Here is a 23,018-nt window from a genome sequence, read left to right as displayed (position 1 = left end):
ACGTCCCAATTCACACACATACTGCCCCTAACGTCCCAAATGACACACATACTGCCCTTAACGTCCCAAATGACACACATACTGCCCTTAACGTCCCAAATCACACACACATACTGCCCCTAACGTCCCAAATCACACACACATACTGCCCCTAACGTCCCAAATCACACACACATACTGCCCCTAACGTCCCAAATCACACACACATACTGCCCCTAACGTCCCAAATCACACACACATACTGCCCCTAACGTCCCAATTCACACACATACTGCCCTTAACGTCCCAATTCACACACATACTGCCCCTAACGTCCCAAATCACACACATACTGCCCCTAACGTCCCAAATCACACACACATACTGCCCCTAACGTCCCAAATCACACACACATACTGCCCCTAACGTCCCAATTCACACACATACTGCCCCTAATGTCCCAATTCACACACATACTGCCCCTAACGTCCCAAATCACACACATACTGCCCTTAACGTCCCAAATCACACACATACTGCCCCTAACGTCCCAAATCACACACACATACTGCCCCTAACGTCCCAAATCACACACACATACTGCCCTAACGTCCCAATTCACACACATACTGCCCTTAACGTCCCAATTCACACACATACTGCCCCTAACGTCCCAAATCACACACACATACTGCCCCTAACGTCCCAAATCACACACACATACTGCCCCTAACGTCCCAAATCACACACACATACTGCCCCTAACGTCCCAATTCACACACATACTGCCCCTAACGTCCCAATTCACACACATACTGCCCCTAACGTCCCAAATCACACACACATACTGCCCCTAACGTCCCAAATCACACACACATACTGCCCCTAACGTCCCAATTCACACACATACTGCCCCTAACGTCCCAATTCACACACATACTGCCCCTAACGTCCCAAATCACACACATACTGCCCCTAACGTCCCAAATCACACACATACTGCCCTTAACGTCCCAAATCACACACACATACTGCCCCTAACGTCCCAAATCACACACACATACTGCCCCTAACGTCCCAAATCACACACACATACTGCCCCTAACGTCCCAAATCACACACACATACTGCCCTAACGTCCCAATTCACACACATACTGCCCTTAACGTCCCAATTCACACACATACTGCCCCTAACGTCCCAAATCACACACACATACTGCCCCTAACGTCCCAAATCACACACACATACTGCCCCTAACGTCCCAAATCACACACACATACTGCCCCTAACGTCCCAATTCACACACATACTGCCCCTAACGTCCCAATTCACACACATACTGCCCCTAACGTCCCAAATCACACACACATACTGCCCCTAACGTCCCAAATCACACACACATACTGCCCCTAACGTCCCAATTCACACACATACTGCCCCTAACGTCCCAATTCACACACATACTGCCCCTAACGTCCCAAATCACACACATACTGCCCCTAACGTCCCAAATCACACACATACTGCCCTTAACGTCCCAAATCACACACACATACTGCCCCTAACGTCCCAAATCACACACACATACTGCCCCTAACGTCCCAAATCACACACACATACTGCCCTTAACGTCCCAAATCACACACATACTGCCCTTAACGTCCCAAATCACACACATACTGCCCCTAACGTCCCAAATCACACACACATACTGCCCCTAACGTCCCAAATCACACACACATACTGCCCCTAACATCCCAAATCACACACACATACTGCCCCTAACGTCTCAATTCACACACATACTGCCCCAACGTCCCAATTCACACACATACTGCCCTTAACGTCCCAATTCACACACATACTGCCCCTAACGTCCCAAATCACACACATACTGCCCCTAACGTCCCAATTCACTCACATACTGCCTCTAACGTTCCAATTCACTCACATACTGCCCCTAACGTCCCAATTCACACACATACTGCCCCTAACGTCCCAATTCACACACATACTGCCCCTAACGTCCCAAATCACACACATACTGCCCCTAACGTCCCAAATCACACACATACTGCCCCTAACGTCCCAAATCACACACACATACTGCCCCTAACGTCCCAAATCACACACATACTGCCCCTAACGTCCCAAATCACACACATACTGCCCCTAACGTCCCAAATCACACACACACTGCCCCAACGTCCCAATTCACACACATACTGCCCTTAACGTCCCAATTCACACACATACTGCCCCTAACGTCCCAAATCACACACATACTGCCCCTAACGTCCCAAATCACACAATGGAGAGTTAACAACCTGTATATTTTCTTGTTTGAGCCCTGGTCCTCAAACCACGGGTTGTCCTATAGCTAGGTACAGTAATAGGTCAATCAATGTTCCTGCTACAGCAGCAAAATAATCCTGCAGCAACAGGAAATGTGAATTATTATGTGGATTATAATTAATGGAGATTTTTGGAAGGGGTTGATCGATGTTTTGTTAGGGAAAATAATCACGTCTGAAGCCTTTTTTTTAAACTCAAATACACTACAAGTTCTCCTGCGATGGGTGATCAAATACACTACAAGTTCTCATGCCACAGGGTGATCAAATACACTACAAGTTCTCCTGCCACAGGGTGATCAAATACACTACAAGTTCTCCTGCGACAGGGTGATCAAATACACTACAAGTTCTCCTGCGACAGGGTGATCAAATACACTACAAGTTCTCCTGCCACAGGGTGATCAAATACACTACAAGTTCTCCTGCGACAGGGTGATCAAATACACTACAAGTTCTCCTGCGACAGGGTGATCAAATACACTACAAGTTCTCCTGCCACAGGGTGATCAAATACACTACAAGTTCTCCTGCCACAGGGTGATCAAATACACTACAAGTTCTCCTGCCACAGGGTGATCAAATACACTACAAGTTCTCCTGCCACAGGGTGATCAAATACACTACAAGTTCTCCTGCGACAGGGTGATCAAATACACTACAAGTTCTCCTGCCACAGGGTGATCAAATACACTACAAGTTCTCCTGCCACAGGGTGATCAAATACACTACAAGTTCTCCTGCGACAGGGTGATCAAATTAAGATCCATCTGTAGGTCCGCTTCAACATCGTATCGTGCATCAACAGGTTGTGTGTGTGTGTGTGTGTGTGTGTGTGTGTGTGTGTGTGTGTGTGTGTGTGCGCGCGCGCGCAGGTTTGTGTTTGTGAGTTGATCCGATCATTTCAGACTGCGGTGAATCAGGCGATGGTTTCAGTTGTGTGAAAGACAACACCGTCACTCATCTAGCCATGGGTTTCCACTTCAGCGACTGTGGTGAAAAAGCTTTCCAGAATAGAGCTTCTGCATCAGTTTAAACTATATTTGACTGGCCAGTTTAGCCGTGTGAGAGGAAGGCTTCTCTGTGAGAGGAAGATGTCTACGAACTGATAATGAAATGGAGAGTATCACTTCTCATGACGTCTCCTCTCGATAGAACACACACACACACACACACACACACACACACACACACACACACACACACACACACACACACACACACACAGTACTAGAGAAAAGGGAAGTTGTCCAACCACTGAGAAGGCTGGAGACTTGTTGATAACAGTCTGATAAGGGCTCTTCTCTCTTTCTCTCACATTGACGTCTGGGGCTGTGTACTGTAACACTTGTGAAACTAAAGCGTGGCGTCCGCTGATAGTGACAGAGAAGACGGTAATTCAGCTGCACTTGTTTCAGTACTGGTGAAGTGTACGGTAGAATAGAGGATTTGGTATGGGAGTCCGGGTATGGTAGTTAGTGCTTTGGAATTGAATGGGGGAGTCAATGCATTGGAATTGAATGAAGGTCTATGTAGTGAAGTCTACGGACCTGTGTTGGCTGGGAGGCTTTACTGACTGTGAGAGGAAAAAAAGGGCCTTTGCTTTTATCACCTCCTCTACAGTGGGATTAGCCATTAAACTTTATGGACTAGACTGGCCAGGGGGACGTCTAGAGGTGCTTTCGCCCCCACACAGAGCACCTAAAGCGGGCTGCGGTTACCAAGAGCTCAGCCTGTTTCTCACGTTTCAACCCCCTGGAGCTCTACTAGTAAGACAGGAATTGATTTGGACTGAAGTACGGTCTACTGGCAACTCTACTGGCAACTCTACTGGCAACTCTACTGTGCTTCCAGCTCACCTGAAAGGTGTAAGGGATTCTAAAGGGAATCTTGGATACACACAGTCTGCTTGGTGTGACTCTGTAGGTTGCACAGTCTGCTTGGTGTGACTCTGTAGGTTGCACAGTCTGCTTGGTGTGACTCTGTAGGTTGCACAGTCTGCTTGGTGTGACTCTGTAGGTTGCACAGTCTGCTTGGTGTGACTCTGTAGGTTGCACAGTCTGCTTGGTGTGACTCTGTAGGTTGCACAGTCTGCTTGGTGTGACTCTGTAGGTTGCACAGTCTGCTTGGTGGGACTCTGTAGGTTGCACAGTCTGCTTGGTGTGACTCTGTAGGTTGCACAGTCTGCTTGGTGTGACTTTGTAGGTTGCACAGTCTGCTTGGTGTGACTCTGTAAGTTGCACAAGTTGGCCTGCGACCCTACATGTTTGTCTGAGAGGTCAGGACTCAGCCACATGAACATGGCCCGTGCTTACTGCCCTTGTTTCCATGGCAGAAGAAGGACTGAGGTAAGAGAAGGTGGTTGGAGGGAGGGAGGGAGGGAGGGAGGGAGGGATGGGTGACAGCATGGGAGGATAGGTGTCTTGGTTCAGGGCATGTGTGGACAGGCTGTGGAATGTGTGTGATTATTAGTGTGTGTGTGTGTCTATTGCTGTGTGTGTACTGTACATGCAGGAGCACATGTTCACGTGTGTTTGCACAGTTGTAATCTGTCTGGACAGATCCCTTCCGTTCCTACAGCTCACCTGACTTATTGTGAAAATGTAGCCTGTAGCTCAGTTTCACTTGCTACAACAGTCCTCCACAGAGAACAATCATTCTGTAGCATTGACCTCGGTGTGCCAGCAGCTAGCCTCTCTTTCTCCTATACCTCCAGCACCATGGATCTACTCCCTAACTGCCGTTGAAGGGATCTTAAAAAAAGAGTGTCATTAATCACAATATATGCTGGTAGGTTATTTATTTTCCTCAGTGTACCTAGGGGTAACTTTCTCTCTGTCTGTCTCTGTCTCTGTCTCTGTCTCTGTCTCTGCCTGCGGAACTGGAGCCTCGGAGCAAAAGCATATTCCACCTGGTGCCAAGATTCTCCGTTGTGTTTGGTTAAGGCAGATGATATGAGTCTCTTGTGCATTGAGGAGAGTGGTAGCCTATGATTTTCTATGGGGCCATCTGCTTCTCTCTGTCATTGATGGTTAGTTAGTCAAACATGATGCTTTTGCATTTTTTGATGTTTTTCTGTACACTCGGCTCCTAAACACAAGCTGTCAGGTAATCAACACCCAGACTGCATTGGTAATAACACAACATCATGACATTTCATTGGTTAATGTTTAATGCATTGCTGTAATAGACACAGAATGGGGATAATATCTGGGTATGTGGTGTCATGACGTTGGCCTCTTTGAGTACAGGGAGGACAGTTGACCCCCTCCCCCCTTGCACCATCCCTCAACCTACCTCCCCCCACCCAGTCCCTGTGTGAAGGGGTGGTAAAATTCCAGAGGAGAATCTCTTGCCACATGGCCCATAGAGAGACATAGGAAATTCTTCCAACTCACAGAATTGGGGAGCCAAGCGACATTTGTGTTCTGGAGAAGGTATGGAAGATTGGTGAAGAATCCAGCTACGAACTGGTCCGCTTGGTACAATTTTGCGATACTCAGAAGAGACGATATAGCCATATTACCATAAAACTGTTTATATAATAGCCTCAGCCATGGGACTTGCATCCAAATGGTTGTATAGAATGTATTAATAAGGATAAAGCTATTTTGTAATACATTGAGATGCTGTGTACTGATGTTAATGTGATAGAATGTATTTATGTTCAAATATTAAATCAGTCATCGGCACGCCCCCAGGGACACAGACAGGACCAGGCGTCATGTGACAAGCCTGTTCTATGTTCACTATAAAACCCCACCCTGATTTACTTTCTTCAGACCAGGCCTCCACTCCATTGCGAGTTGGCCAATAGGTTTGACCATCCAGAATAAGAACAAGTCTTTGATATTAATTATTAGTGTGCAGCTAAGTAAATTATATCATTGAACGTGAAGACCAACGAAACATCCATTCTATGACGACATTAATGAATGTCGCTTTGAAAGATCCATTCTAACCGAGAGAGAGAGAGAACTCTCCAACAGAACGACTCTCCAACAAGGATCCTGACGACACACTGAGCGTAAATATATATTGATTGCAATTGTTCCCGAATGAGTGAGCGTTCATGTGCAAAGGATTAGCATATCAATTGTTAATATTAATGAACTCTGTGTGCCTCCTCAGCTGACCATTTATGACCCTTTGTTTAACAAGACACCAGCCATGCCTGTTTAGCCCACTACATTACTCTACCAATTTGTGATGATAATTACTGTTTGTATGCTTTCTGTGAATTACTTAGTTTAGTAAATAAATGATTTTAAGACAATTGATGTATGGATGACTCTTAGTAAAGGCTGGGTTCGTGCAGATACAACAATTTACGACGTTTGTAATGAGACTGGACGCGAGAAGATAATCGGCCTATACTATATATAATATAATATTATAATATAGGAAAGTTAAACCAGAAGATAATCGGCCTATAATATAATATTATAATATAGGAAAGGTATATTAGTAAAATTATAACTTTGTAATCTGAATATTTTCCTTGGTGCCCCGATCTCCTAGTTAATTATAGTTAAACGATTAATCAGTTTAATCGCGTGATAATAATTACAGGGAGTTATTTTGATAAACATGTCTTCAGTTCAATGGTGACCCAAAGACACGACAGTGGTCATAGCGGCTTTTCTGGCTTTAAAGATATGTTTCTGAAGATGGCTGTGGTCTAAGCATGGGCAGTTTCCCCCCAAACATACATTTAATTCTAACAAACATACAATTTAAGCTTTTCGCTCAATCACTTGAGCGTTAGTTGATGGGATACAGTTGAAGTCAGAAGTTTACGTACACCTTAGCCGAATACATTTGAACTCAGTTTTTCACAATTCCTGACATTTAATCCTAGTAAAGATTCCCTGTCTTAGGTCAGTTAGGATCACTACTTTATTTTAAGAATGTGAAATGTCAGAATAATAGTAGCAAGAATGATTTATTTCAGCTTTTATTTCTTTCATCACATTCCCAGTGGGTCAGAAGTTTACATACACTCAACTAGTATTTGGTAGCATTGCCTTTAAATTGTTTAACTTGGGTCAAACGTTTCAGGTAGCTTTCCACAAGCTTCCCACAATAAGTTGGGTGAATTTTGGCCCATTCCTCCTGACAGAGCTGGTGTAACTGAGTCAGGTTTGTAGGCCTCCTTGTTCGCACACGCTTTTTCAGTTCTGCCCACACATTTTCTATAGTATTGAGGTCAGGGCCTTGGGATGGCCACTCCAATAGCTTGAATTTGTTGTCCTTAAGCCATTTTGCCACAACTTTGGAAGTATGCTTTGGGTCATTTGTCCATTTGGAAGATCCATTTGCGACTAAGCTTTAACCTCTATGGGACCGGCGGGACGAATTCGTCCCAGCTACGTAACAGCCAGTGTAATCCTGTGGCGCGATTTTCAAAACATTTGAAATGCTATTACTTCAATTTCTCAAACATATGACTATTTTACAGCTATTTAAAGACAAGACTCTCGTTAATCTAACCACACTGTCCGATTTCAAAAAGGCTTTACAATGAAAGCAAAACATTAGATTATATCAGCAGAGTACCCAGCCAGAAATAATCAGACACCCATTTTTCAAGCTAGCATATAATGTCACAAAAACCCAGAAGACAACTAAATGCAGCACTAACCTTTGATGATCTTCATCAGATGACACACCTAGGACATTATGTTATACAATACATGCATGTCTGTTCAATCAAGTTCATATTTATATCAAAAACCAGCTTTTTACATTAGCATGTGACGTTCAGAAAAAGCATACTCCCCGCAAACGTCCGGGGAATTTACTAACAATTTACTAAATTACTCACGATAAACGTTCACAAAAAGCATAACAATTATTTTAAGAATTATAGATACATTACTCCTCTATGCACTCGATATGTCTGATTTTAAAATAGCTTTTCGGATGAAGCACATTTTGCAATATTCTGAGTAGATAGCCCGGCATCACGGGCTAGCTATTTAGACACCCACCCAGTTTAGCCTTCACCAAAATCACATTTCCTATAAGAAAAATGGTCTTACCTTTCCTGTTCTTCGTCAGAATGCACTCCCAGGACTTCTACTTCAATAACAAATGTAGGTTTGGTCCCAAATAATCCATAGTTATGTTCCATCAGCGACGTTTTGTTCGTGCGTTCTAGACACTATCAGAATGGTAAATCACGGTCGCGCGCATGGCGCATAACGTGACAAAAATATTCCATTACCGTACTTCAAAGCATGTCAACCGCTGTTTAAAATCAATTTTTATGCCATTATTCTCGTAAAAAAGCGATAATATTCCGACCGGGAATCTGCAATTAGCTAAACAGCCGAAGGAAAATACTGCACAGGGTCGAATCGGGCACACGCCTAATTCCATTGTCCTCTGATGGGCCACTTGGAAAAGGCGATAATGTGTTTCAGCCTGAGGCTGCCTCGTCATCGTTCAGGTTTTTCCCGGGCTCTGAGAGCCTATTGGAGCCGTAGGAATTGTCACGTTACAGCTAAGATCCTGACTCTTCAATAAACAGAAGCAAGAACAACAACACCTTGTCAGACAGGCCACTTCCTGTAAAGGAATCTCTCAGGTTTTTGCCTGCCATAGGAGTTCTGTTATACTCACAGACACCATTCAAACAGTTTTAGAAACTTTAGGGTGTTTTCTATCCATATATAATAAGTATATGCATATTCTAGTTACTGGGTAGGATTAGTAACCAGATTAAATCGGATACGTTTTTTATCCGGCCGTGTAAATACTGCCCCCTAGTCCCAACAAGTTTTAACTTCCTGACTGATGTCTTGAGATGTTGCTTCAATTTATCCACATAATTTTCCGTCCTCATCTTCACAAAGTCCTTTGCTGTTGTTCTGGGATTGATTTGCAATTTATTGCACCAAAGTACGTTCACCTCTAGGAGACAGAAGGCGACTCCTTCCTGAGCGGTATGACGGCTGCGTGGTCCCATGGTGTTTATACTTGCGTGCTATTGTTTGTACAGATGAACATGGCACCTTCAGGCGTTAGAAATTCCTCCCAAGGATGAACCAGACCTGTGGAGGTTACAATTTTTTTCTGAGGTCTTGGCTGATTTCTTTTGATTTTCCCATGATGTCAAGCAAAGAGGCACTGAGTTTGAAGGTAGGCCTTGAAATGCATCCACAGGTACACCTCCGATTGACTCAAATGATGTCAGTTAGCCTATCAGAAGCTTCTAAAGGACAAATTACTTGTGTCATGCACAAAGTAGATGCCCTAACTGACTTGCCAAAACTATAGTTTGTTAACAAGAAATTTGTGGAGTGGTTGAAAAATGAGTTTTAATGACTCCAACCTAAATGTATGTAAACTTCCGACTTCAACTGTATTTGCATATCTCTCTCAGTGACTGTTGTCTTTCATGGTTGCTGTCACTGACCCAGTAACTCACGTCTCCAGTTACTTTGTGATTGGCAGAGTTTTGATGAACTAGCATTTTGAAACGAGACTGTTTTCTTCTTCATTTGAAGGAATTCTTATTTAATCGTTTGAAGGCAGACTGCTCAGTGGGAGTCTGGGAGTAAAGATAGTCTACACTATTATTAGCAGCCTGTTTATCCCTTGTAACGGCCGATAACTGTTATGTTAAATATGAAAGGCTTCATTCTTTCTCTTTTTCTAAATCAGACACAATATGAATTCATAGATCAACTGTATTTGTACGTGATGGCAGAATCAATGGAATGATTATAAATTGTATTCCAAGTTGCCGTGCGGCCCTTGATGGGCTTCAGAATTGGGTTTTCATAACGGATACAAATATGAATTGAAAAATGGATAGGTAAATATGTGGTAAAAAGAAAATGACACCTGATCGTTTGGTCAGAACTCCTGGTCATTAAACAGCCTGACACTGCAGAAACAGACACAGTACGCTGCTGAGAACGAAGACTGTTGATGCTATGTTGTCATTCACGCTCCGCTGTAGCACTGTAACCGTGGCGATGGGGACGGTGGAGGGGCTGGGAAGGGGGAGCTTAGTCTGATGGCTGACCTGTTATTTGGGATCAAAGGGGAAGGGAGGACAAGCCGTGCAAAGAGGGAGGGAAACGATGGGCTCGCTCAAGCATGACACCCCTCCTCCAGGGTGGGTGGGTGGGTGGGTGTGTGTGTGTGTGTGTGTGTGTGTGTACAGGTGAAAAGAAACATTGTGCAAACAGTACCAGTTTATGTACAGTACGAAGGTGTTTAGGTGTGAGCAAGTGTGTGTATGTTTTTTAATCACAGTGATTCCAGCCGATATTCAACACAGTCCATTGAGTTCCTTTAAAAGGCTCTATAAAACCAGTGATATCAGTATACAGTCCATACAAGTTGATGGTAGTGGAAATGTTTCCCTTTTTGTGGTTTCAGGGTGACCTTTCAATGACCCAGTGTTGGAGCTGTCTATTTTAAAAGCTGCCCTAGTTGACTCATTTGGCCAGCATAGGGCTGTGTTTGTGTGTGTGTGTGTGTGTGTGTGTGTGTATGTGTGTGTGTGTGTGTGTGTGTTTGTTTGTCTACGATATGTGTACCTGTGAGTGTTGATAAGCTGTGTGTGGTTTTTCTTTCTGCTGGTATTACTGTCTCCCATGGTAACATGCCACATTAAACCTGTTTAATCCACGCCAGGCCTGAGCTCAGATCAGTCAACAGACTCAAGCTCGCTGTCCTTGAGCTCAGTGTGGATGTATGTTGTTGCAGAACATGTGTGCGTTGGGGTGTTTGTGAGTCTCTGTCTACAGTGTAATTGTGTCTGCCTGTCTGTGACTCTGAGTGTGCCTGTGCAGTGCTGCTCTGTCTGTCTGTGATGTCGGGTGTGTCTGTGCAGCTCTGTCTGTGATGTTGGGTGTGTCTGTGCAGCTCTGATGTTGGGTGTGTCTGTGCAGCTCTGTCTGTCTGTGATGTTGGGTGTGTCTGTGCAGCTCTGTCTGCCTGTGATGTTGGGTGTGTCTGTACAGCTCTGTCTGCCTGTGATGCTGGGTGTGTCTGTGCAGCTCTGTCTGTCTGTGATGTTGGGTGTGTCTGTACAGCTCTGTCTGTCTGTGATGTTGGGTGTGTCTGTGCAGCTCTGTCTGTCTGTGATGTTGGGTGTGTCTGTGCAGCTCTGTCTGTCTGTGATGTTGGGTGTGTCTGTGAAAGTGTTTTTTTGTGTATTTTCTGGGTGAGTCTTGCATTAGTCATAAGTGATGTCAACAGAAGCTTTGTGTCATTTGTATGGATGTTGTATCAGAACGTGAGTGTGTGTGAGTGTGAGCACCACTATACACCACTCTTGGCTATACCCCTTGCCGTTTCACCAGGGTCTCATGTTAATTCCAGCAGCCATAATACATGATTCCCCCTTCAGCTCTCTGAGTCATGAGCTGTCAATGAGAAGTGTGACTTGAGCGTCACTCTCTCCCTCTCTCGACATCCACGTCTTCGGCGCCTGGGGAACAGTGGGTTAACTGCCTTGCTCATGGGCAGGCGACAGATTTTTACCTTGTCATGGGAAAAATATGTTTACATTGCCAAAGCAAGGCTATGTACATTGAGTCTGTACATAGTCAAAGATTTCCTTCATTTTGGGTCAGTCACAGTGATCAGGTATTCTGCCACGGTTTACTCTCTGTTTAGGGTCCAGTAGCATTCTAGTTTGCTCTGTTTTTTGGTGAATTCTTTCCAATGTGTCAACTAATTATCTTTTTGTTTTCTCATGATTTGGTTGTGTCTAATTGTGTTGCTTTCCTGGGGCTCTGTGGGGTCTGTTTGTGTTTGTGAACAGAGCCCCAGGACCAGCTTGCTTAGGGGACTCTTCTCCGGGTTCATCTCTCTGTAGGTGATGGCTTTGTTATGCAAAGTTTGGGAATCGCTTCCTTTTAGGTGGTTGTAGAATTTAACGGCTCTTTTCTGGATTTTGATAATTAGCGGGTATCGGCCTAATTCTGCTCTTCATGCATTATTTGGTGTTTTACGTTGTACATGGAGGATATTTTTGCAGAATTCTGCATGCAGTCTCTCAATTTCGTGTTTGACCCATTTTGTGAATTCTTGGTTGGTGAGCGGACCCCAGACCTCACAACCATGAAGGGCAATGGGTTCTATGACTGATTCAAGTTTTTTTTGCCAGATCCTAATTGGTATGTCAAATTTTATGTTCCTTTTGATAGCCCTTCTTGCCTTGTCTCCCACAAAGATGTGAACGATCTGAATGTTACCTGTGGGGCTGATGTTTAGGCCGAGGTATGTATAGTTTTTTTGTGTGCTCTAGGGCAATGGTGTCTAGATGGAATTTGTATTTGTGGTCCTGGGAACTGGACCTTTTTTTGGAACACCCTTGTTTTTGTCATACTGAGATTTACTGTCAGGGCCCAGGTCTGACAGAATCTGTGCAGAAGATCTAGGTGCTGCTGTAGGCCCTCCTTGGTTGGGGACAGAAGCACCAGATCATCAGCAAACACTAGACATTTGACTTCAGATTCTAGTAGGGTGAGGCCAGGTGCTGCAGACTGTTCTAGTGCCCTCGCCAATTCTTTGATATATATCTTGAAGAGGGTGGGGCTTAAGCTGCATCCCTGTCTCATCCTCTGGCCCTGAGGAAAGAAATGTGTGTATTTTTTGCCAATTTTAACAGCACACTTGTTGTTTGTGTACGTGGATTTTATAATGTCGTATGTTTTTCCCCCCAACACCACTTTTCATGCATTTGTGTAGCAGACCCTAATGCCAAAATGAGTCAAAGCTTTTTTTAAATCAACAAAGCATCAGAAGACTTTGCCTTTGTTTTGGTTTGTTTGTTTGTTAATTAGGGTGCGCAGGGTGAATACGTGGTCTGTTGTATGGTAATTTGGTAAAAAGCCAATTTGACATTTGCTCAGTACATTGTTTTCGCTGAAGAAATGTACAAGTCTGCTGTTAATGATAATGCAGAGAATTTTCCCAAGGTTGCTGTTGACACATATCCCACGGTAGTTATTTTGGGAATGGGGTGATCAGTCCTTGGTTCCAAATATTGGGGAAGACGCCAGAGCTGAGGATGATGTTAAAGAGTTTAAGTATAGCCAATTGGAATTTGTGGTCTGTGTATTTGATCATTTCATTGAGGATACCATCAACACCACAGGTCTTTTTGGGTTGGAGGGTTTGTATTTTGTCCTGTAGTTCATTCAATGTAATTGGAGAATCCAGTGGGTTCTGGTAGTCTTTAATAGTTGATTCTAGGATTTGTATTTGATCGTGTACAGTATATGTTTTTGCTGTTTGTTTTTTGTTAAAGAGCCAAAAAGACTGGAGAAGTGGTTTATCCACATATCTCCATTTTGAATAGATAATTCTTTGTGTTGTTTGTTTAATGTTTCCAATTATCCCAGAAGTGGTTAGAGTCTATGGATTCTTCAATTACATTGAGCTGGTGTCTGACGAGCTGTTCCTTCTTTTTCCGTAGTATATTTCTGTATTAGTGATTCACCATAGTGAAGCTGTAGGCTCAGGTTTTCTGGGTCTCTATGTTTTTGGTTGGACAGGTTCTTCATCGAACCACTTGTCATTATTGTTAATTTTCTTAGGTTGTCTGCTTGAATTTTTAGATTTGATAGGAAAGCTGAGAGGTCAAATATACTGTTTAGGTTTTCTCTACGAGGTTTACACCTTCACTATTACAGTGAAACATTTTGTCCAGGAAATTGTTGAAGGGGGATTGAATTAGTTTTTTGGTAGATTTCCACACTACTCTCCTTCCATCTATAGCATTTCTTAATATTATTCAGCTCCTTTGGCTTTGATGCCTCATGATTGAGCAAAGCTCTGTTCAAGAAGAGTGTGATTTTGCTGTGATCTGATAGGGGTGTCAGTGGACTGACTGTGAATGCTCTCTCTTTCCTCTCTTTCCCCTCTCTCTCTCTCTTTCCTCTCTCTCGTTCCCCTCTCTCTCGTTCCCCTCTCTCTCTTTCCTCTCTCTCTCTCTTTCCCCTCGCTCTCTCTCTTTCCCCTCTCTCTCTTTCCCCTCTCTCTCGCTTTCCTCTCGCTTTCCCCCCTCTCTCTCTTTCCCCTCTCTCTCTCTTTCCCCTCTCTCTTTCCTCTCTCTCTCTCTCTCTCTCTCTCTCTCTCTCTCTCTCTCTCTCTCCTCTCTTTCCTTTGCCCTCTCTCTCGCCCTCTCTCTCTCGCCCTCTCTCTCTCGCCCTCTCTCTGTCTCGCCCTCTCTCGCTCTATTTCCCCTCTCTCCTCTCTCTCTCTTTCCTCTCTCTCTAACTATGACTGTTTTGCTTTCTTCCTCTTTCTTCCACACCGTCAGACTCTCAGAATCTCTCTCCTTCTCTCTTGCATGCTCTCATTTTCTCTCCACTTGCCTCTCTCGCTCTCTCTTCCTCCTCCCCCTCTCCCTCCCTCCCTCCTTCCTTCTCGCTGGTCGCGCCAGCCGCCGAGCAGCAGCCCACAGCAGCAGCGGTTGCGGCAGTCGCTCTCTTTCCTTTCAGTCAGTCCTCAGACAGTTTTGGCTGCCGCTGTGTGAGTGTGAGTGTGTGTGTGCTGCTCGTGAGTGGGTGTGTGTGTTTACCTGCTGGTATGCACCAGAGGGGAGCGGGGAAAGGGGCGCGGATATAACGTTACGCAGACTACAGGAGACTGTGTATACGGAGGATATGAAGGGAGAATACTCCGGAGAACAGTGAGTAGAGGGACTACTCAACCCTCTCTGTAGCCCAGCTCTGTCTCTGTCTGGGGAAGACTGGCCACAATACTGGGGGAATGTAAGTGGCTTCCTCCTCTTAGCTTTACTGTGTGTGTGTGTGTGTGTGTGTGTGTGTGTGTGTGTGTGTGTGTGTGTGTGTGTGTGGTCAGAAGCATGTCAAATAGTTAGTATAGTTTTTGATTACATTTGTGCCTGCTTGATAGTGTGTGTGTGTGTAGCCTTTGTGCAGTTTACAATACATGTGTTGTATGATTATGACTAATCCCTGCACTAATGGAGAGCACCAGAGGACAACTATCCACCCACAACACACATACATCTGTATACCAAATGCATACAGGACCCACACACAGTTATTCTCCCATTTGGTAATGCTCTGTCACCCCCAGTATAGGAGGTTCATTAGAACTAGGGTATTGGAGGAAGACCATTTAGCCCAGCTATGTAATAGAGGGGAAGCGCTGGCCTTCAGCACTCCAAACACTACCTTGACCTGCCCGTGTTTGTTATGTTGCGTTGTGGGCTAGACAAACTGTTTGCAATGCTACTTTCTGTTGACGAAGGAGTGGGTGTGATCTGTGGGTGTGATCTGTGGGTGTGATCTGTGGGTGTGATCTGTGGGCGTGATCTGTGGGCGTGATGTGTGGGCGTGATCTGTGGGCGTGATGTGTGGGCGTGATCTGTGGACGTGATGTGTGTGTTTGCTGCTGGGGGGGCAGAGTGTGTGATGCAGTTTTTATAGAAGTGGGGGGTTGTTTTGCGAGTGTGTTGGTCTATTCTTTATAGGAGAGTGTGTGTGTGTGTGTGTGTGTGTGTGTGTGTGTGTGTGTGTGTGTGTGTGTGTGTTAGCAAGAGTGCTGTGTGATGGGTGATCTGCCATGTTCCTTTTTAAAAGACAGCAAAGGAGAGCATAGATCTAAAGTTTCTTTCTACCTCTGAACATGAGTGGGGCAAAGAGTGAGGAGAGATGTCGAGAGAAAGGGAGCGAGAGAGAAAGAGAGAGAGGGCGATCGGAGTGAGACCATCATAATCAGTCCTCCATGATGCTGGAAGAGAATGAATGAAGACCATCATTTGTCTCCCTGTCCCTCTTCGTCTCTTCTTATTTTCTTTGATCCTGTGTTAGATTCCAGCTCCCTGGAGCTTCATTACATCCCAAAAGGAACCCTATTCCCTATACAGTGCATTACTTTTGATAGTGCTCTGGTCAAAAGTAGTGCACTATATCGGGAACAGGGTGCCTTTTGGGACGCAAGGAGTGCATAGGGATATTATAATGGTCAACCTCAAGCTGTTTTTCTGAGAAACTATTCCAACTCTTATTAGTGACTGGTGTGCACAGTGCAGCCATTTGAGAGTGCTGTGTTCTCCCCCCTGTTGGAACAGTCATCTGTAATGTATGTGCATGTGTCCCAAATGGCACCCTGTGCCCTATTTAGTACACTACTTTTGACCCGAGCCCTATTGGTCCCGGTCAAAAATAGTGCACTAGGGAAAAGGATGCCATTTGGGATGCAAACTGTCTCCACAGGTCTTTGGCCTTGTGTTGGGTTCTGTGTAGCAGGGTGCTGTGTTAGAAGAATGGTTCAGTGTATGGCTGTTAGGAGCCCACAGGGCTGTGTGTGTGTGTGTGTGTGTGTGTGTGTGTGTGTGTGTGTGTGTGTGTGTGTGTGTGTGTGTGTGTGTGTGTGTGTGTGTGTGTGTGTGTGTGTGTGTGTGTGTGTGTGTGTGTGTGTGTGTGTGTGTGTGTGTGTGTGTGTGTGTGTGTGTGTGTGTGTGTTTCAGGAAAAGGCTCTGGGGGGAAATAATGGATCAAAGGTCAGCAGACAGGATGTGCCCTTTTTTATCAGATACAGGGGGACTGCTCAGGGCGAGGAGTGGGACAAGATGAAGGAGAGCGAGAGTGATGGGGAGAGAATGATAGAGAGAGTTATAAGGGGAGGGAGAGAGAAGGAGAGAGAGGGAGAGTTGTAGGGGGTGAGGGAGAGTTGTGGGGGGAGAGTGAGGGGGAGGGTGGTAGGGGGAGAGAGTTGTAGGGGGAGAGTGAATGCAGTGAAATTATACACGAGGGAGGGAGGGAGGGAGTTGTAGGGGGAGAGAGAGAATGCACTCAAGTGGGAGGGAGGAAGGGAGATAACAAAATGCAAGACTTGAACAAAAGTTGATGTCAACCCAAATCGATATCTCATTACATCCAAACTAGGAACCATATACAGGGTCAGCGTGGCTGGCTAAGAGCTGTCCTGAGCTTGTCCCGTGGCGCGCTATAGTAGGAATGGCAGCTCTGGGGGCATTCTCTCCTCTCGCGCTCTCTCTCTCTCTCTCTCTCTCTCTCTCTCTCTCTCTCTCTCACTCTTTCTCTGTATTTGTCTCTTCCTGTCCACACACGCTTATCCACCTGGGGATATCATATGACATTTGACCCTGTCATTAGAAGCCTGCCGTGTGACAGAGGACAAGTGCCAATGACAAAGGAGGAACTCCTGCCTCCACGAAGACAGGGTCCAAACGAATGAGGGGTTACTGATACAGTATGTGCCCTGTGTAATGTCCATGAACATTTTAACGCTATTGTCTTAAAAACCCTCTACTTAGCTCTATGGAATTGTTTTAAGAAGGTAATATCAAGGATCTGGATAAGTGTGTCTGGTAAATGACTAAAACGTTTATTATTTAATAGTTCAATATGCATGAATGGATATGTAAGAACATTTAAGAGAATAATACAGATCGTTAAATGCTCACAGGCAGTCAACATGACATTCTGTCAAAGACCCTGAAATATGTATATGCAAGTATATTTTATTTGCTAGCATTGTGAATCACTCTAGCAGATATTGAACAATTTTGCTTAATTGAACTATGAGATGAACAGATATCTTAGTAGAACTATGAGATGAACAGATATCTTAGTAGAACTGAGATGAACAGATGTCTTAGTAGAACAATGAGATGAACAGATGTCTTAGTAGAACTATGAGATGAACAGTTATCTTAGTAGAACTATGAGATGAACAGATGTTTAAGTAGAACTATGAGATGAACAGATGTCTTAGTAGAACTATGAGATGAACAGATGTCTTAGTAGAACTCTGAGATGAACAGATGTCTTAGTAGAACTCTGAGATGAACAGATTTCTTAGTAGAACTGAGATGATCAGATGTCTTAGTAGAACTGAGATGAACAGATGTCTTAGTAGAACTAAGATGATCAGATGTCTTAGTAGAACTGAGATGAACAGATGTCTTAGTAGAACTGAGATGAACAGATGTCTTAGTAGAACTATGAGATGAACAGATGTCTTAGTAGAACTATGAGATGAACAGATGTCTTAGTAGAACTATGAGATGAACAGATGTCTTAGTAGAACTATGAGATGAACAGATGTCTTAGTAGAACTATGAGATGAACAGATGTCTTAGTAGAACTGAGATGAACAGATGCCTTAGTAGAACTGAGATGAACAGATGTCTTAGTAGAACTATGAGATGAACAGATGTGTTAGTAGAACTGAGATGAACAGATGTCTTAGTAGATCTATGAGATGAACAGATGTCTTAGTAGAACTGAGATGAACAGATGTCTTAGTAGAACTATGAGATGAACAGATGTCTTAGTAGATCTATGAGATGAACAGATGTCTTAGTAGAACTGAGATGAACAGATGTCTTAGTAGAACTATGAGATGAACAGATGTCTTAGTAGAACTATGAGATGAACAGATGTCTTAGTAGAACTATGAGATGAACAGATGTCTTAGTAGAACTATGAGATGAACAGATGTCTTAGTAGAACTGAGATGAACAGATGTCTTAGTAGAACTGAGATGAACAGATGTCTTAGTAGAACTATGAGATGAACAGATGCCTTAGATGTATTTTCTCTGTACTTTTCTCTGACATGTTCCAGTCTGTTTGTAATTGAGAGCATTGAGACTAAACGCTAGACTAAAGGCTCAGCAGAAAAGGTTCAGCGTTTAGAACAAAGGCCTTGAGTGACAGACAATTACAGTCCCAATATCACAGGATCTGAGACAGTGAAAAAGACACACAGTTAGCTTCATTATCTACATAAGAATAGAGTTGTTAATTAATTGTGGATGAATTATCGAGGGGGTTGGCCTTTGTTTTTGTCTTAACTCAGACTGTCTTTGTGTGTGTGTGTGTGTGTGTGTGTGTGTGTGTGTGTGTGTAGTAGAGCATTTCTTGGCATGGTGAGCTCGGTGCCCACCTGCTCTAATGTAACAAAGAGAGTGAGTGTCTGTTAGGCAAACAGTGTGTGTCAGGCAGACGGAACACTGTGTGTGTGTGTGTGAGAGAGAGAGAGAGATAGGGATGAGGTGCATGTCAGTGTGTATGCACATACGTGTGTGTGTGTAGTCCATATCTCTCCGTTATTGATGGGCTCGTTCCGTACCTCACTCACCGTGACCCAGTTCTTCTGCACTGACCCCCCCTCCCCCCCATTCACATCAAGCCTGCAGCACCTAGGTGTCCTCAGCAGTGTGTGTGCGTCCGTGAGCTTGCTTGGTCTGGAACCCCTTTGACTGGGGATGTTCTCTGTATAAATGGAGTAGAAAGCCTAGTCCTGGTCTTGTTTTAGAACAGTGGGGTTTTTAAAGGGGCAATGTTGAAATAATAGCACAGTAGATCCCCGCCCCTGTTTCGGTAAAAGCTGAGGGATGCGGCTGGAGAAATGTAACCACTCTCAAAATGGTGGTTGTTTACGTTTACTTTGTTTTACAAACTAAAGTCTCATGTAAGTGGTCAGCTGCTCAGTTAAGTTCTGGGTCCATACGTGATAAGATGAAGAGATGCTAGAACGAGGAGCGGAACCAGAACGAGGAGCTCTTGCAAGTTACTGACAAGTCTGTGGGCCGAATATCCCCTCCCCTTCCGAGATTTAAAAGATGCTAAAACCCGGAAATGTGTCCAAAAATGTGTCCGGAAATGTGTCCAAAAACCCAAACACCGAACTAATGCTGCTTGGTATCTCACTCATCCCGTTCTGTCATGATAGATCTACCAGAGATATATTGGTAGTCTGTCCACGAGAGAATAGAGTAAAACAAGCTTATATTCTGGGTTCTGATGGGGTACAACAGCTAAACTAAGCTCATGAGGCGTTTAGAAGTTATATTCTTCCAGAATCAATGGGTATATGTCACTCATTTAATGGATGTAGTAACTGCAGATTGTCCTTTTTTAATTGGAGAGGCTTTACAGCAAGGCAGAGATTGAGTTTGCTGTTGGGTGGGTTCGCAATAGTTTTTTTTCTAATGTCTTTCCAGCGTTTCACCTGTTTCTGTGCATCCAAAAGCCACAGGAAAGGTATTTGATATATTGCAGCCTACTCCGGTGTGCTTTGAATAAATTGTTAATTTTGTAGCAATGTTGGCAGGGCAGTCAGAGTGCGACTTGAACCCGCAACTCTGAGGGTAAAGCACACTACCACCTGTGCCATAAAGGTCGACCTCTTGGCAGGAGCGTAATACACTCACCTATAGGGCGCCAGCAGTATCAGTAAATGTCCATTCGGATTTCAATACTAATGCTAATTAGCTGTAAGATGACTTGAATGCTATCACCATGCTAATGATTGGCTGTTAACTGACTTGATGTATGCTACTAGCCTGACTACTGTCTTTGTTCTCTGTCCACAGAGCAGTTTCCTGGGCAGCGCTACGTTCTCCGTTAGCGACCTGCTAAGGTCAAAGGACGATCAGCTGACCCTCAATCTAAGGTGAGTGAACATTGCGCTCTCCTCTTTCTCAACTCTACCTCTCTCCTCTTTCTCAACTCTACCTCTCTCCTCTTTCTCAACTCTACCTCTCTCCTCTTTCTCAACTCTACCTCTCTCCTCTTTCTCAACTCTACCTCTCTCCTCTTTCTCAACTCTACCTCTCTCCTCTTTCTCAACTCTACCTCTCTCCTCTTTCTCAACTCTACCTCTCTCCTCTTTCTCAACTCTACCTCTCTCCTCTTTCTCAACTCTACCTCTCTCCTCTTTCTCAACTCTACCTCTCTCCTCTTTCTCAACTCTACCTCTCTCCTCTTTCTCAACTCTACCTCTCTCCTCTTTCTCAACTCTACCTCTCTCCTCTTTCTCAACTCTACCTCTCTCCTCTTTCTCAACTCTACCTCTCTCCTCTTTCTCAACTCTACCTCTCTCCTCTTTCTCAACTCTACCTCTCTCCTCTTTCTCAACTCTACCTCTCTCCTCTTTCTCAACTCTACCTCTCTCCTCTTTCTTTCTTTCTTTCTTTCTTTCTTTCTTTCTTTCTTTCTTTCTTTCTTTCTTTCTTTCTTTCTTTCTTTCTTTCTTTCTTTCTTTCTTTCTTTCTTTCTTCCTCAACTCTCAGACCCTGAGTGCCTTAGCACCGCTCTTAAAGGTTTTCTTTGATGGGTAATTGATGGTTGGAAGCCAGTGCTGATCTCTTTGTGGCAGCAGTCTCTTGTTCTGCACTCTTGTTTTTTTCCCTCCTAACCGTTGAAGGTCAAAGTCAAATAGTTTTGAATAGATGTGGGTAGCTGTATTTTCTATACATGGACTTTAAAGTAAGACTAACTCTTCAATAGAACTTGTTTTTATCTCTTGATCTTACCTTTTAACTGATCTTGTTGTTTTTCTTGTCCTGACGTTTGGAGGCTAGTTTTATTCTTTTTCTCTCCACAGGCTTTAAAATAAGACTAACTCTTCAGTTGTTGGACCTTCAAACGTCTGTATTTTTCTGTATATTGTTATAATCCAACCATGGTATTGGAATGATGCAAGTAGTTGCCTGCCCTATTTGCCAGACAACCCAGGGCTAGACAATGCACATGTTTTGTTAGCTGGTCAATTACATGGTATCAGAGGGCAGGGCAGGTTATCTGGCTGTGTGTGGGGGTGGATCTACCATTTCTGGCCTGGTGGAGGGAAACGGAAACGAGTTTGCATTAAGAATGTGGAAGTGGGCGTAGAGGTGTGCTAGGGCAAAGAGATTGAGAGAGCGATTAAAAGACAGAGACTGACGGAGAGACAGACAGAGAGAAAATAGTCAGAGACAAAGGATAATGTTAAAGCGAGAGAGAACACCTGGAGGATGATGGGAGGTCAGAGAGGTAGTTCCCATGGGAATAAAGACACCTGTTAGAGCACAGAACACCCCCATACCAAACATGCATGTGTGTCATGGGGATGAAAAGAAAGTCAACAGTCTAGCTACTGAGATGCAATTATAAGCCTGGCTTGGATGCTTCAGCTCCTGCTCCTGCTCCTGCTGCTGCTACTGCTGCTCCTGCTGCTACTGCTGCTGCTCCTGCTACTGCTGCTGCTACTCCTGCTACTGCTGCTACTCCTGCTACTGCTGCTGCTCCTGCTACTGCTGCTGTTCCTGCTGCTACTGCTGCTGCTACTTCAGTATAATCAGACAGACTGTGGGTTTTTCACTGAACATGGGTTTATTTCCCAGTCTCTTTGGCCCTTCTGTCTGCCCTTTTTCGCTCTCTTTTTCTCTTCCGTCGTTCTTTTCACTCGCTCCGTTATTCTTTCTCATTTCCTGAAGGTGAGCACGGGTCCCTGGCCATAATTGTCACTGGTATGATTGACAGCGCTATTCGCCGCCACGAGGGAGGGAGATTATGCAGCTGGTGTGTGTGTGTGTGTGTGCGTGCGTGCGTGCGTGTGCGCGTGTCTGTCTTTCTATGCATCTGTCTTTCTGTGCAACAAGATCTCATGGTTTGACCAATTTGACTTCAGATTCCGGCGTTTGACAATGTTTGTCCAAACGTCAAATTTCGAAGTTGCTTCAAATGTCCCATTTTTACGTGTTTTGGACAGCCTGAGTTGCTCCGCTGCTATCGGCAGGTCCTTGCGGCTGGTTAAGTTTAGGCATTCATTCCAAATGGTTAAGTTAAGAGGTTAAGAGTTCAGGTTTGGGATAGGGTTAAAACAAAAACAACTCTATGGTTAAGTTTAGCCATTAATCCCGAATTGTTAAGGTTTGGGA

The 23,018-nt window shown here is 44.3% G+C and overlaps 1 protein-coding gene across 8 annotated transcripts in view; it reads left to right on the top strand.

Moving 5' to 3' along the window:
• The window catches only part of LOC115191775 (type II inositol 3,4-bisphosphate 4-phosphatase-like), a 206,949-nt gene that overhangs the window by 73,701 nt on the left and 110,230 nt on the right, over positions 1–23,018 (top strand). For 5 of the 8 annotated variants that reach the window (XM_029749680.1, XM_029749679.1, XM_029749681.1 and 2 more), the window contains one exon: positions 20,691–20,770. In XM_029749680.1, coding sequence (XP_029605540.1) covers positions 20,691–20,770 — 80 coding nt within the window. Of the gene's footprint in view, positions 1–4,547; positions 4,685–4,967; positions 5,127–14,754; positions 15,086–20,690; positions 20,771–23,018 lie in introns of those variants that run through there. The other 3 variants (XM_029749684.1, XM_029749686.1, XM_029749687.1) reach the window with 3 other exon arrangements.

This window comes from Salmo trutta, chromosome 4 (assembly GCF_901001165.1).
Source record: "Salmo trutta chromosome 4, fSalTru1.1, whole genome shotgun sequence".
Classification (NCBI taxonomy): Eukaryota; Metazoa; Chordata; class Actinopteri; order Salmoniformes; family Salmonidae; genus Salmo; species Salmo trutta.
Note: the sequence above shows the minus strand (reverse complement) of the source record. Positions and strands in the feature narration are given on the sequence as shown.